The following is a 15,984-nucleotide window of genomic DNA, read 5'->3' as shown; positions in this document are numbered from 1 at the left end:
CGATGCTGCCAATCCCATTGTGCCACAGTGGAAACTCCAAGGAAAATTCTTCCCTGCGGTGGTCCCCGCATAGAAGATGAAAACAAATTCTGCCAACTCCTGGAATAAAGGAGTCTCTTCTGCAGAATTTCCTGCTTTTGAGCTGTACAGATTTTTATGAAAAAGCACACCTTTACAAACCACATGAACATGAGTATTTTGGAACTGTCTTTCATAATCTTCACTATGTTATTGAATGAGTTATTTTTGCACATATCTGATTATTTGGTAGCAGCTTCCAGTATGGAACTCTGTATAGGAGTGAGTTCTCCTTTGGTCCTGGTGATGTTTCTATTTCCAGTGATAGTCATTGTCTGGGACAATTCAGAACCTGAATCTCAGTTTTAAGATTTCACACTTTGTACATGTCAAATCGCACAATTTAAGAAGCCTCATTCTGTCATAGAAGTACCTCCTGTACCTTTCTAGAAGATGACTTTTCTTTTCACAAGAACAGAAAAAAAAGATATCCAACTATTATATCAAGTTCCATTATTTCTGAAGCCCAAGGTTTTGGATTCAAGATGCAATAACTAGTAATTACAATTATCTTAATTTCTCATGTACTGTTTGTAGGAATGATTGGGAATCAATCTTTATCATCCTGAGTGATTCAGAAATACACAGGAAGAGGAGTTCCCATTGTGACTCGGCAGAAAAAAACCCAACTAGTATCCATGAGGACAAAGGTTCAATCCCTCGCCTCACTCAGTGGGTTAAGGATCTGGTGTTCCTGCAAGCTGTGGTATAGGTTGCAGACATGGCTCGGATCTGGTGTTGCTGTGGCTGTGGTGTAGGCTGGCAGCTGTAGCTCCGATTTGACCCACTAGCCTGGGAACTTCCACATGCTGCAGGTGTGGTCCTAAAAAGATTCCCCCCCCCCCAAAAAAAAAGGAAGGAAGGGAGAAAGAAGGAAACAAACAGGGAGAAGGGTCTGCAGAAAGCAGAAGTCATTACCCTGGGGTTTAAGGTTGGAGCCTTTTATTTGTGGGTTGTCCCACCCATCATCATGGTTCTGGGAGAACATGTTTTGTGATTCTGATGAGAGTCAAAGGTTGTAGCTTCTAGTAGTTGTGATTTGAAGTCATGTTTCCCCACTCCAGGAATGATATCTTTGAATATCAGTGGGATGCAATCAGGGTACATTGAAATAATGAGCATCAGGCACAAGAGTTATCAATCCTGATCATCCAAGTGGTGGTCTCAGAACTCTGTGTGAGATACTGTGCCGTTTCTGAAGCGAGTAGACTCCTTCTCCTATGACTTCTGCTATGAGGAGCTTAGAACGAGGGCTCCTTCTACTGAGACCTTAGTTCAAGTAAGACATGTGAGAGTCTAGCTCCAGAAGGCATTGAGACTATTTGACAGCAAAAGCCAAGGGAGGGGAGATTAATGTTATGATATAGGAAATGAAGAAGTGCCAGTACATGCGGGAAGGTGTCTTTCTCAGGTTTTGCTTTCCCCCTCAACCCCTCCCAGTGGAGTTCCTAGTGGGTTAAGGATCTTGCATTGTCACTGCTGTGGCTTGGGTTTGAAGTTTCATAGCTTGGGAACTTCTGCCTGCTTCAGGCGAAGCCAAAAAAACCCAAACCAAAAAAACTAACCAACAACAACAAAAAAAACGTGAACCCAAATGCTGAAAAGCTAGGACTAACCACAGAGCATCTGCCATCACTGTAGATGTGATGCAGGGAGACAGAACAGAGCAAAGAGTTATGCAGGGGGTCATATGGCAGCAGCTGGCATTTTTATGGGTGTATATTAGTGGTGGCAAGGCAGCACTATTCCTTTTGTTTTAATAATTCAGGAAAGTTTGAGATACCAAATTAGGAAAGGAATAAATGGAGCTGTCATATAAGTAATTGAGCCTCTGTATAATGTGTGAATTTGGAATGTCTATGGACAGAGATTGAGCATTCTGTGTCTAGCAGAAGAAAATAATTGCCTTAAGAAATAGTCACACGGGAGTTCTCATTGTGGTGCAGCAGAAACAAATCTGACTAGTATCCTCGCTGATATAGGTTCTATCCCTGGCCTTGCTCAGTGGGCTAAGGATCCAGTGTGGCCACGAGCTGTGGTATAGGTCACAGAAGTGGCTCGGATGCTGCGTTGCTGTGGCTGTGGTGTGGGCCAGTGGCTATAGCTCTGATTAGATCCCTAGCCTGGGAACCTCCATATGCCATGGGTATGGCCCTAAAAAGCAAAAAGAAATGAAAGAAGAAATGCTACATTCTAAAATTTCAAAATCCATTCTCATTTCTATTTAAGTCATTAAACGGATAATAATCAGTTTCCTGATTTCTAACACCATGAATTAGTATGAGCTATTTTTGAACTTTCTATAACTGGAATCCTATGATACATATTCTTTAGTGCCTGGCTTCTTTCACTTAATATGTTCATTTGATCATATATACCATGTGGTATATAGTTGTATTTCATTCGTTCTTATTTCTGTGTAGCCTTCTACTGTTTATTTATATTATAAATTATTTACCTATTCTACTCTTCATGGACACTTGGGTTATTTCCAGTTTGGGGCTTTTAAGATGAATGCTGCTATGAACATTTTTGGTGAAAATATGTATGCATTTTTGTTAGGTATAAGCCTAGGGGTGGAATTCAGAGCCAAAATATATGTTTATATTCATTTTTTGATAAATACTGCTGTTGTTCCCAAGCAGACATAACCAAGGACACAACCAGCAGCAGTGTAAGAGCGTTCCAGTTGCTTCCCTCCCCAGCAGCATTTAGCGTTGTCTTGACTGTTACAACCGCCAAAGGATTTTTATGGGCAAACATGTCTCATATTAAATTGAAGTTGTTTGTTGAGCTGTGCTGCTCACCTCTTTGTTGTCACAAGTGAACATAAATGACCTTTGAGAGGTTTGAAGTGATTTGGGGTGATACAAAAGGAAAACATTAAAAATGTAATATTCAGAGCAGAGACGGGGAATTTGACAGAAGCAAAAGCTTGAATCTGGAGATGTTATGAAAGATGAAGTTTTCTCATCATATGTGAGATGGACACACACGTGTGCACACACACAACGATTTGTGTCTCTAATTTCTTTCCAAGTAGTGGGTTTTTTTTTTTAAACAGAAAGCTGTGATTTGATGAGAAATTTGATGGATCTGGCTGAGGAAGTTGGGGATTGGCCTTGGAAACAAATGCATTGCTTGACCTATAGAGAAACTAGAAAAGGGTAGGGGGAGGAAAGAAGCAGATAAAAGAGCTGAAGGAAGGACATTGTCTGATGGCAGTAAAAGACTTGGGGAAGTAGGGCTGTCTGTTATGTTACCAACGATGAGACCATCCCACCGTGTCACCAATACCTCTAGCTGTTCAGTAAGGGCTCATGAATGCTGTGTTTGAGTGGATTTCATTGTGTGTGAGGGGAGTGTACAGTGTATGTTTCACATCTGGTTCTACACAGTTTAGGGCAGAGACCATAGAAAACATGCAGAAGCCTGGGAGACAGAAGAAGCTATAAGCACATAAACCCCCTGAGAATTTGTCTGAATCTGCTACACTCAGGATGGGGTGGAGGTTGTTTCAGCTAATTTAACTTGACTCTTTTTTTGGCTGTTGCATGCCACAGCTTGATGTGGGGGGTCTCAGTTCCCAGACTGGGACTGAACCGAGGCCACAGTGCTGAAAGCCCTGAATCCTAACCACTAGATCACCAGGGAACTCCCAATTTAACTTGATTTTGAGAATATAAAAATCCTCATCTAATGTCTAGGTTACCCATGTTTCATTTCCCAGAAACCTAGATAACTGGCAGAATCAAGGAGTTCACATTTGGACGATAGTTGCATTAGTAAAAAAATTCAAACGCAAATGATATGAGATGCAGAAGAGAATATATAATAGAAGAGCATTAACCAGTGATGCAATGAAATAAGAAAAGCATTTATCAGACCAGAGTGGATCCATTTCCCTGAGCTACACCCAGAGAAAAGTTTCCTCAGTTTTGCAGAGAACCACATGACACAGATACACACATGTAGCCAGTGTAAATTCACTGTCCAACATTCAGTGTAACAAGCGTAACATTATTTTTCTGAATCAAATTAAATGTGGTCTGTGTCTCTCCCTTACTCTCTTTGGTGAGAAATGCTTTTTGTGAGGAAATGCCTGACTCCTTAAGGAGGTATAAGAATCCTGGAAGTTTATGTGACACATGGAAAGGACAGGTGAGGGTGGGCATGGAGGGAGGGCTATCCTAGGCTCTGTATGTTCTGTGGCTCATTCTCTTTCAGGATGAAACTATTCCTGGTTTCTGCTTCTATCAGGCATAGATGTTCCCCATGTGGGAGTTTTCCCTGCTAACAGTGGGCTTAGCCATAGCGAGCCTCAGTTCCACTCTCTACAAGGCCATTGCCATTCATGCTCAATCTCCCTATGGCTGTTTTCCCATCCTCAGTGTTGCAAATCTTGGGCCCTCATTGCTAGGGAAAATTACTTTGACACTTGTTAAAACAGTGAGGAAGATTTTATTCAAGACTATTGCAGCATGGGAGAGAGACTGAACTTAGCTCTGAATAAAAGATAGCTGGGGACATATAGACAGAGCAAGGGTGCCAGTAGGTGGACAGCTCCTAAGAGGAGCTATCAAGGGGTTAGGGGGATTCTTGCTAAAGGCAAGCCAAGGGTGGTCCTGAGGATGAGGTGTAGTCAAGAACAGGACTTGGAGGTGCCTGACTAACATGTGGTTAAGAAGGGACTGTCTGTCACCACCCATCACATTAGCTGCCAGCCTCAGGGAAGCCAGCCTCTTGCCCTAGATCAGTCTGCAGTCTGCTTCTATACATCATCAACTCTAAGCCCTGGCCTCTACCTTCTCTCCTCTTGTGTCATCTAACATAATTGTCCTCACTGGATCTAAACCTCAAATGCTATTCACTTCCATCCTGGGAACTTTGGGTGTCCTAAGGAACACAGACCTTTAGAATCACAATCCTATCTCTTTCTCCTGGAACGAGATTGTGGAAGGAAAAAATTTTATTATTTCTTGATGAAGTTCCTATGGGAAAACAACCAAAATAAAACCAAAGCACAAATGCCTTTTTACCAGTTAGATGCTTGCTTTTCTTTTAAGAGCTCAGCCTGTTCCCTTGCCTGTATTGTCTTCTGCTCTTTCCTTGTGTCTGCCCCAAATTGTGTTCCCTTGGAAGCATCTTCCAAGCTCTGCAGCACTTAGGGTGAGGGTAGGGGATGATATTTTTTTCAGGCTTCCTAAGGACTGAGTATGTGGTTTGGGCAAGGTGTAGACTTCCCAACTCCCTTTAGAGAAACTTCTGCATCTTGACTCTAGTTTTTCCAGGTATCTTCCTCTGGTTTAGGGCTTCTCAATCTCAGTGCTACTGACATTTCAGGCTGCCTATTTCTTTGCTGCAGAAGAATGTGCTCTGTGTTGTAGGATATTTAGCTCATCTTTGGCCTCTACTCAGTAGACACTAACAGCACATCCCACTCCCCCTAGTGGTGATGATCAAAAATGTCTTTAGAACATTGTTGAAACCTCCCTGGAGAGCAGGTCACCCTTGGTTGAGAACCACTGATGTAGTTATAAAAGGATTTTGACCTGAGATTAAAGAGATTCTTGAACTTGAAAGGGGAAAAATTTTTTTTTAACTAGTCTTTAATCTCCTGTAATTCTAAATGTAGATAACCCCCAAAAAGAACCAGCCCCCCCACCCCCACCCCCGGACAACTGCCATACCTTATATTAGCAACATCTGTGACTTTGTCATAATGTGAAAAACTGTTTTTTAAATATCATGCGGGAGTTTTTTCTGCTTTCTTGAGAAAGAATTTGAATTCATCACTACTTCAAAATCTCAGCTTTTAGAACTGCCACTAGATCTTGTCACTTAATAAAACAGGTTACTAAGGCACACATGCTTTTAAAATATTTTGATAACTTTCTTTCAATGTAATTGGTTATCTTATTAGTTGTGTGCATTTTTATTTTATTCATTTAAAAACATTATGCTGAGAAGGAGCACAAAGGTTTCACTAGATTTCCAAAGATTATGCTGAGAAGGAGTATAAAGGCTTCACTAGATTTCCAAAGATTATGCTGAGAAGGAGTATAAAGGCTTCACTAGATTTCCAAAGGCTTCACTAGATTTCCACTAGATTCATAGCATAATTAACTAAGAACTCCTGGATTGAACAGTTTCTGCATTTGGAAAAGTCTGTCTCTTCTGGGCCACAGTGATTATACTGCAGGAAGGAGGACCCCTTCCAGGGCCCAAGAATGGGCTCTTATCTAACACTTAGAAATAAATTGTCCAAGGAGACACATGTGCTGACAAAGCAAAAGACTTTATTGGGAAGGGGTGCCTGCGTGGAGAGTGGCAGGGTAAGGGAATCTAGGAGAACTGTTCTGCTATGTGGCTTGCAGTATCGGTTTTATGGGAATGGGGTTAGTTTCTGGGTTGTTTCTGGCCAATTGTCTTGCTGGTTCCCTACTTGGTCTGGCTCAGGGTCTTTCTTGGTGGGGCATGCATCTCTCAGACAAGATGGATTCCAGCGCCAAGGATTCTGGGAGGTTGGTTGTCTCCTCCCACCCATTGGCCCCTCCTAAAATTTCCTTGTTGGTCTTCAGGGAAGCACTATGTTCCTTATTAGGGCCTCCTGTTGTGAGACAACTCATGCGAGTAGCTATTCTCTTGCCTGGCCAACATGGGCAATTTCAGCCAATGGTTCCCTGACAACTATATGATTATATTGCCTTAAAAGGAGCCCCATGAGGATGTCATTTGGGCTGGGGGCTGATTTGCCAATGTGCACGTCCATCCTGAGAGCCATCTGCCTCCCCACTCTTCCTGTGTTGTCAGGGCTGCTTCTCTGTTCTGGTTTCTATGTCCTCTTCTCCCTTGCCTCCCTGTAGGGGGGACCCAGGGCTGATGAGTAGAGTCTCAACTGCTCCCGTGGAGTCCAACTCCAGATAAGCATTTCAGCCTCTTCTCCCCCAGATCCCCCACCCCTGGCTACTTGGAGCGAGAGAAAGTGGATGAAGCAAATCTCTCTGGTAGCTTCATTTTACTTCCAAAACAAGAAGGCAAAATCCACCCTCTTCAGTTCAGACTGGAAATTTTGACTGTCACTTCTGGTGTACATGGGGGTGGGAGGTGGTGCTGATACCTCGTTGGCAGAGACCAGCGATGCTGCTAAACATCCTACAATGCACAGCACATCCCTCACGTCAAAGAACTATTCAGTCCACAATGTCAGTAGTGCTGAGGTTGAATAGGGTATTATTGGACAAGTGACTGTGAGGTCAGGGGTGCAGACAATTCACCCCATTAACATAGTCTCAGCTCCATTTCTTTTTTTTATGGTTTTATTTATTTATTTTTATTTTCTAATTTTTTTAAATTTTTTTGTCTTTTTGCTATTTCTTGGGCCGCTCCTGCAGCATATGGAGGTTCCCAGGCTAGGGGTCGAATCGGAGCTGTAGCCACTAGCCTATGCCAGAGCCACAGCAATGCGGGATCCGAGCCACGTCTGCAACCTACACCACAGCTCATGGCAATGCCGGATCGTTAACCCACTGAGCAAGGGCAGGGACCGAACCCGCAACCTCATGGTTCCTAGTCGGATTCGTTAACCACTGCGCCACTATGGGAACTCCTCAGTTCCATTTCTTGATCCTCAGGCTGCCTCGCCTTCCTCCTCTCTCCACCTCCAGAAGAAAAGTGGCTGTGATAGCCATATACCTGTTGACCTGAAATAAATAAAAGGAGAACACTTTCAAGGAGAGGAAAGAGAGGAGTTCCTATTGTAGCTCAGTAGTAATGAACCTTATTAGTATCTGTGAGAATTCAGGTTCAGTCCCTGGCCTTGCTCAGTGGGTTAAGGATCCAGCACCGCCATGAGCTGTGGTGTAGGTCACAGATGTGGCTCGGATCCCACCTTGCTTTGGCTGTGACATAGGCCCGCAGCTGCAACTCCTATTTGACCCCTAGCCCAGGCACTTCCATGTGCTGCAGGTGTGGCCCTAAAATGGAAAAAAAAAAAAAAAGAGAGAGAGAGAGGAAAGGGGGGTTGAGAGGGCTGCAAAGTCCATGGCTGACTCCTTGCAGGAAAGGAGTCTTCCCGTTGGGCTCTGTTCTCATTGCAGGGTGTGAGAGCTCCCCCTTCCGGACTCCCAACTTTATTTAATTGAAATTTCGGTTTATTAATTATTTTACATACTTCACCTTGACACACCATGCCATCCAAAGGGTGAAAACATCTTCATCCCAGCATTTCCACCAGAGTCCCTGGATCACGCCTGCTTGCTCTGCAGCTTGGGCATGGAATGCTTTGATTGGCTTAGCCTTGAAGTTCCCACAGGAGCCAGGGGTGGAATTTATTTACTTGCAACCACTTGCTTCTAAATAAAATAGAAACTGAGAGCTCTGGGGAGGGATGGGAGGAGTGAGCAGTCAACTCTGAAATGATAATCAACAAATGTCCTCCATCTTTTTTTTTTTTTTTTCCTCTCTTTTTAGGGCTGCACCTGCAGCATATGGAAGTTCCCAGCCTAGGGGTCAAGTCAGAGCTGCAGCTGCCAGCCTACACCACAGCCACGGCGACATGGGATCCAGGCTACATCTGCGACCTATACTGCAGCTCATGGCAATGCCCGATCCTTAACCCGCTGAACGAGGCCAGGGATTGAACCCACATCCTCATGGAGACCATGTTGGTCTTAACTCACTGAGCCGCAGTGGAACTTCTCTTCCATTCTTCTTCCCAATAGCCTCTTGCTTTCTGGCTGTTTAACATGTGGTCCACTATCTTCACTAGTAACAAACTGGAGCTGTTCAATCTGTAATCCATGTTGCCTTAATGCTGATTAGCTCAAACATGATTGGTAAATTGGTAAATTTTATTAGTATTCAGTGCCAGTTGGGCACTTAAGTCTCTAGCACTTTAATGTTTTGAAGTGATCTGGAGTAATTTTTCTCACAATTAAAGAGAAAGCCTTAGCAATTCTGGGCTGATCCATTGCTTTTCCACACTGTTTCTCTTTCTAGTTATAGTATATAATCTCAGGTGGCCATTTGTCCTTCTTTTTGGTAGAGATCTTATTTTTTCCAGAACAATTTAACTTACCCATAAATTTTCTGTATCTCTCTTTCCCTATTTATAAAGATAGAGAAAAGTATATTATGTTAGAGGTTGACACCAGATTAATAGAAAAAAAGATACTTGAATAGAGAAATATAAATCCATATAGACACATGAGTATTTAATAGGGGAAATAGGTTATCTTATGTCTATAGCAAGGATGGACATTTCCTCCCATCACTGCCAAGTATGTAAATAACCTGTAGCTATTTTATTTTGTCTGTAATTATCCTATCTTTCTTGGGTGCCTCTTCTGGTTGGGGAGTGCTGGCAAAACTCAATTTAGCTTAATCTTGTAACTAATCTAGTGCAAAAATGAACATACTTTCTGTGAATGAAGTGGGTTGTTGCTCAGATTTTGCCTTTTCCTGCTTCTGTGGCTGCCAGGGTAGCATCTAGGCATAGAAGAGAGAGGGGTGGCTTTATCCAGGGGTGATACTCAAAATAGGTACAATTAATTTGGCACCAGCACAGACCAATCAGAGTGGGTGCTGAATGCCCATAATCAGTCCAGCCTTTCCAATGCAGACCGTGACTATCAGCCCTGGCAAGGTGACCTGGAGGTGGTGACGTGAATGGGAGGGCTGCTTGGATTGGAACAGTGTCCCCTGGCACCTCTGGTCTCAACGTTTCTCACCAGCTGGTTGGCATTTGCAGGCCATGTTGGTGGCTGGAATGGGCTGGCGTTTCCTGACCTGGTCAGGACACAGAAGCCCTTCCTGGCTGACTCCACCTCACCCCAGTTCTTGCTGGCACTGTACCCCCCTCCCCACCCCCAAGGCTCTACCATGATTTCCATTTGTCCCTTGGCATAGTAGCCAAGGCTGCAGGTCCACCTTAGCTTGAACAGTGGGTGCCATGACAGGGCTTCTGGCCCTTAATTCAGCTGCTTCCTGAATCCCATCTTGAGCACATGTGGGCACTTCTGGGGCTTGCCCATACCACATGGGCACAGAGAGTGGCTCAGAAGGTTGAAATCCTGCAACTCCTCACCTCCACCCCTCCCCCCTCGCCACCCTGCGTGATCTTGCTGTGCTTCCAGAGTTTTCTTACCATGGCTGCTTTCCAGACATGGTCATTGACTGTGAGATAACTCCCTCCAGGAGTCTGAAATATGAATCAGGGCTAACCCCCTCCAACACCCCGCTGCCCTTGACAGTGCCCTCCCCCTGGGCCTCCTGCCTCAGTGATACCTCTAACCCACCTAACTCCTGCCCACAAACCACCGGGCTAGAGGCTATGAGATTTTGCCTTCCTCTCCTGGTGTGATCCTCACACATTGGAATGACCGGAGAGCTCGTCAAAAATACAATTGCCTGGGAGATCCTGTTGTGGTGCTGTGGAAAAAAATCCGACTAGTATCCATGAGGATATGGGTTCAATCCCTGGCCTTGCTCCGTGGGTCCGGGATCCAGCATTGCTGTGAGCTCTGGTATAGGTCACAGACCTGGCTTGGATCCTGCAATGCTGTGGCTGGGGTGTAGGCTGGCAGCTGCAGCTCTGAGTTGACCACTAGCCTGGGAACTCCCATACGCACCAGGTGTAGCCCTTAAAAAAGAAAAGCAAAAAAAAAAAAAAGAAAAGAAAAGAAAAGAAAAAAAAAATACAATCGCCCAGTTCTCCCCATCTCATTCCTCTCCCCAGTCTGATTTAACCACTTTGAGGGGATCCGGGCATTGGTGGTTTTATAGCAAAGCAACCCAAGGGATTCTCACACAGGCTTGAGAGCCACGGTTCTCAAACGTCACTGCTTTTTGGGATCATCTGGGGAGTTTTTCAAAATCCCCATGCCCAGGCTGTCCCCTAGACCAATGAAATCAGAATTACTCGGGCAGTATTTTTGAAAGCTCCTGGGTATTCCAGTGGCAGTCAAATGTGACAACCACTATTCTTCTAGGTCAATTCTTTTCAAGCTTTAATGGACACACAATTGTCTGGGGACTGTGTTAAAATGCAGGTTCTGATTCAGTAGGTCCAAGTGGGGCCTCAGATTCTTTGGCTTCTAACAAGCTCTCAGCTGATGCCAAAGGCGCAGATCCTTGGACCATATCCTTCTTCCCAGAGGGCATTTGCACACTCACCTCTGCAGACGAACAGGATTCAAAGAGACGGAAATTGGCTTCTGGGTAAGTGAAGTTATTTCAGAGATACTTCTTGGTAGGTGCGGGTGGCGATGGGGGGGGGGCGGAGCTTCCCTTCCCGAAGGAAAAAACAGGTCTTCCCAGAAGGAAAACTTGTCGCCTCTTCCTACGTGGGACATGGCTTTAAAACCTGGAGGTGTAGTGCCCATCCCTGGCTCTCAGGAAAAAGGCAAGAAGCTGAGGGCCCATGGGTGGGGTTGCCAGATCAAATATAGGATGCCCAGTTCAATTTGATTTCAGATGAACCACACACAATTATTTTAGGGTAAGTGTTGTCCCCTCTTCTCCTGTCGTGATCACCCCCAGAAATGAATAAACCCTCTATCCCAAATTCGGTTCAGAGGCAGAGGCTCTTGACATCATACCCAAGAGGGTATGCAAGGTTTATGACACATATTGGAAGGTTTCTGGGGACATCAGGGAAAATAGGCTTCCCCAGCAGATTCAAAGATAACTGAGAGAGCAGGGGCGGTGGGTAGCTACCTTGGGGTTTTGTGGTGAGGAAGGGTGGGGCTGAGGAGAAGGGGCTGGGCCTGCGTGGCTTGTACTTCCAGCTGGTACCAGAAGAGGGAGCTGCAGGGCTTACCTGCTTGCTCAGGTGTGGGCAGAAGAGCAGCAGGCCGTGATGGGGCTTGAAAACTGTCATCAGTCAACGCATCAAACACGGAGTCAGACTCTTTGTCACAGTAAGTGTGTTCCAAAGATTGTATGGACATACTTATGCGAAAGGTGTGTGTTGTTTGTCTGGAATTCGGATGCAACAGTTTGAATGTTGATGCGTGGTGTTTGCTGTTAAATCGGGCAGCGTTCTCTGTAGAGCAGAAAGATGCAAAGGGTATGAATCCTCCTGGCGTTGTTGAATCACTGCACCACCTCTGAAGTGCCCACATCTAGGCGTCTGGCTCTAGGAGATAAGTGACTCCCTATTTCTCTAAGCCAATATTAGATGTTCGATTACCTGAAGCCAAGCCCCTTCCTAAGAGATTCATCTCTGCTGACTCTTCTGGAGGCAGCGACCTGACTACAGACTTCTACCGAGGTGCAGATTATGCAGTGCATTTCAAAGATGGGTGAAACCTGTCTAGGAAATTGAAAGCAACCACAGCCAACGGACATGTGTGTAGATTGTCTTTGAGTACTTTTAAAAAAACAACTTTGCAATTGGGATGTGACTTTTATAGGTGGGGTCCTCGATCTGTGGTTTGCAACGCTGGCTGCATATTCAAATCACCTGGGGAGCTTCTGACACTGTGGTGGCTGGACCCCACCCTCAGATGTTTGTTTTCATTGTTCCTGGGTGGGGTGCAGGCATGGTAAGTTAAAAAGTCAGGCCCAAAAACCATTGCCGGAGACAAAACGCTTTATGTTTGTATAGGTATGTTTACTGGGGGCCAGGGTTACCTGTGAAGTTTTTTAAAAGGTGAAACAAAGGGAGAAAGATGTCTCATCAATGCTCGTTGACTAACAGCTGTGCAACTAGTGGTCCCTTACTAAGCATTGCATGCTTTAGCCAGCCTGGCTTCGGCCACCACCATGGCTGGGGAGACAAAGCCAAGGACACTGCGGGGCACAGTGGCTTTTTATAAAGAGCCAGAAATCCAGAGGTAGGAAGTTTGCAGCTTCTCCTCAGTTGATGGCAGCCTACCAGGTTTCTGGAGAAGATATTCAAGGTACCAGAGAACTCGGTAGAGGATTCTATTCTGTCCGCCTCATCAGGGGACTACACGACATGCAGAATTCCATGACATCTCAGGGAAGGGCAGGAAGTCCCAATATTTTTCAAAGACAAACCTGTGGTCTTTTGGAATCAGCCGATTGATGGGGGGAATGAAAGTCAGGTGTGGACTTCTGCCTTGGAAAGTAAGCCTCGTTTTCTTGTCTGCTTGTGAACCAAATCGGACGTGTTACTGTTTTGCTTCATGTCTCAGATCTCAACCTGTAGGTCTCATTGATGATTCTGAAGTCATGGCCTTTCGGGGACACGGAACATGCAAATGTGTTTGGTGGGAGACTTTTTTTCTTTGTTTTTAGGGCCGCACCCATGGTGTATAGAAGTTCCCAGGCTAGGGGTTGAATCAGAGCTACAGCTACCGGTCTACACCACAGCCACAGCAATGCCAGATCCGAGCTACATCTGCCACTTACACCACAGCTCAAGGCAATGCCAGAGCCTTAACCCACTGAGTGAGATCAGGGACCGAATCTGCATCCTCATGGATCCTAGTGGGGTTCATTACTGCTGAGCCACAACGGGAACTCCTGGGTGGAAGCCTTTAATCTCTGCTCTGCTGGACTGTCAGTCCTTCCTCTGTGAAGACGGACCTCATGCTTGGGTCGTGGGGACCTGCTTCATCCAGCCCCAGCTCCTCCAAGCTGCACAGCCAAACAAATAATAGAACGGCTTGATCTTGTTGGACCAGTTCCTCCACGATTTATTGTCCTTTGGCTGCAAGGTTAATCTCCCTTCACCAGGCTCCTCCCCATAGCAGGGGAACTGCTGCGTGTAACCTGAATTGACATTGAATTCCTCAGGTCTGCCTGATTTTAAACCAGTTTGGTTCTCACAGTGAAACCTCATCGAGGTGTCTCTGGTGGTGTCCCTCCTTTTTGCCCACGTGAACTCAATCCGCAGCCTCCCCTTGGCTGGGTGTATATCCCAGTACTTGCTAAAAAGACTGAATCACTGCCTTCCTTCAGTTTATACCCTATGATTCTGCTATCCCAGACTTGCAAAGCCTCGCCCTTTTTTCCATGCATGCAAGGTTACTCAGAAGGAATTCAGTTCACATGAGGTAACAAGGATATAAATAAAACCCCCTTCTAGCCGTAGGAATTTATTTTCTGTCTGTTTCCTGCTAGGCTTGCCCATTATAACCCAGCCTGACGGTTCCATGGGTTAAGAGGAAGAGGGATCTCGTTTATTCAAGCACATTTTTATTTAAAACCCTTCTGGTAATATGATGAGATGTTCATATGAAAACAAAGGCCAAAGCTAATTGAGTGACAAGGAGAGCTTCTGAGCTAAAGGGCCCATTTGTGGTCTATGAAATAATCTGTTTTATTGGGTTGAGGTTATGGGCTGTTTGGAGTTTATTTTCTGAATGTTTGTTGGAAATCACTAACTTGAGGAGGAGCCATATACCTCTACTCAGAATCCATTCCAGTGAGGATATAGAGACTTTATCCATAGATGTTAAACAATCAGGGCCATTTTTGGTTTTTGTGGTGGGTCGAGTCCCTATAAAAGGCATTCATGATGCACAAGCTTTATTTTTTTTTTTAAGTATAATACTTTTACGGTACCTCGGGATTTTTTTTTTTAAATATTGAAATATAGTTGATTTGCAAAGTTGTGTTAGTTTCGGGTGTTCAGTAAAGTGATTCATATATACATGTATATTCTTTTAAGATTTTTTTGCCATTATAGGTTATCAAGATATTGAGTATAGTTCTCTGTGCTGTACAGTAGATCCTTGTTGGTTATTTATTTTAGATATAGTAGTGTGTATATTTTAATCCCACCCCCCTAATTTATCCTTCCTTCTCTTTCCCCTTCGGCAGCCCTAAGTTTCTTTTCTACGTCTGTGAGTTTCTGTTTTGTAAATAAGTTCATTTACATCATTTTTTAAAAGATTCTGCATATAAGTAATGTCATACCATGTGTGTCTTTCTCTGTCTGACTTCTTTCACTTAATATGATAATTTCTAGGGCCATCCATGTTGCTGCAGATGGCATTATTTCATTATTTTTTATGGCTGAGTACTATTCTATTGTGTATATATATATTGCATCTTCTTTATCCACTCACCTTTCAATGGACACAGGTTGCTTCTATGTCTTGGCTATTGGAAATGATGCCACAAGCTTTCGGGCCAGACTGAGTTGCATGCTGGCAGTAGGAATTACTGGTTGGATTATGGAAGCCAGAGAGTGGGAGGGGATTCTCAGATCATGGTACTCAGAGCATGGCTTTCATCTCCACTCCCAACCCCACCCATCCACTTCCCTCCAGTCAAGTAGTTGCTGGGGCCTACACGTGGCTGGGTGGGATGGAGGTCCACGTGGCCTTAGGAGTGTCCCAGTGCAGCAAACTGGTGTGAGACGTTGTTGAGGGCTAGACAAACTCCTGAGGCTGGTGGAGCCTGGCCCACAGAGATTTCTGCCCTATCTCTCCCCAGCCAAGGGGAAGTTCTACCTATAAAAATGAAAATGCCTTCTAACTCAAAGGTTTTCTCCCATACCAGTGGTATTTCTGAAAATCCACTTTTGGAGTTCCTGTTGTGGCTCAGTGAAAACAAATCTGACTAGGAACCATGAGGTTGTGGGTTTGATCCCTGGCCTTGCTCAGTGGGTTAAGGATCTGGCGTTGCCGTGAGCTGTGGTATATGTCGCAGACATGGTTTGGATCTGTGTTGCTGTTGCTGTGGCTGTGGTGCAGGCTGGCAGCTGCAGCTCCAATTTGATCCCTGGCCTGGAAACCTCCATATGTTGCAGGTGCAGCCTTAAAAAAAAAAAGAAAAAAAAATCCAGTTTTCCCTCAAGAAAGGTTTTCTGTGATTTGTAACTGAAATTCGAAAAGACATCTTCAGTAGTCAGCTGTCTCAAAAAGCTTTTTTTTGCAACCGAAGCTTTCAGTTGGGAAAAACATGTTGTCCATTGTTATAGATGAA

General features: G+C 44.6%; 1 protein-coding gene across 1 annotated transcript in view; it reads left to right on the top strand.

The window, feature by feature from the left end:
* Positions 1-10,760: 10,760 nt before the first annotated feature.
* The window catches only part of CNGA1 (cyclic nucleotide gated channel subunit alpha 1), a 72,580-nt gene continuing 67,356 nt past the window's right edge, over positions 10,761-15,984 (top strand). Inside the window, 1 exon segment of the mRNA XM_047798635.1 lies at positions 10,761-11,999. Within this exon segment, the coding sequence (XP_047654591.1) occupies positions 11,939-11,999 (61 nt within the window). The 5' untranslated portion in view covers positions 10,761-11,938.

This window comes from Phacochoerus africanus, chromosome 10 (assembly GCF_016906955.1).
Source record: "Phacochoerus africanus isolate WHEZ1 chromosome 10, ROS_Pafr_v1, whole genome shotgun sequence".
Classification (NCBI taxonomy): domain Eukaryota; kingdom Metazoa; phylum Chordata; class Mammalia; order Artiodactyla; family Suidae; genus Phacochoerus; species Phacochoerus africanus.
This window is presented reverse-complemented; position numbering and strand designations above follow the sequence as displayed.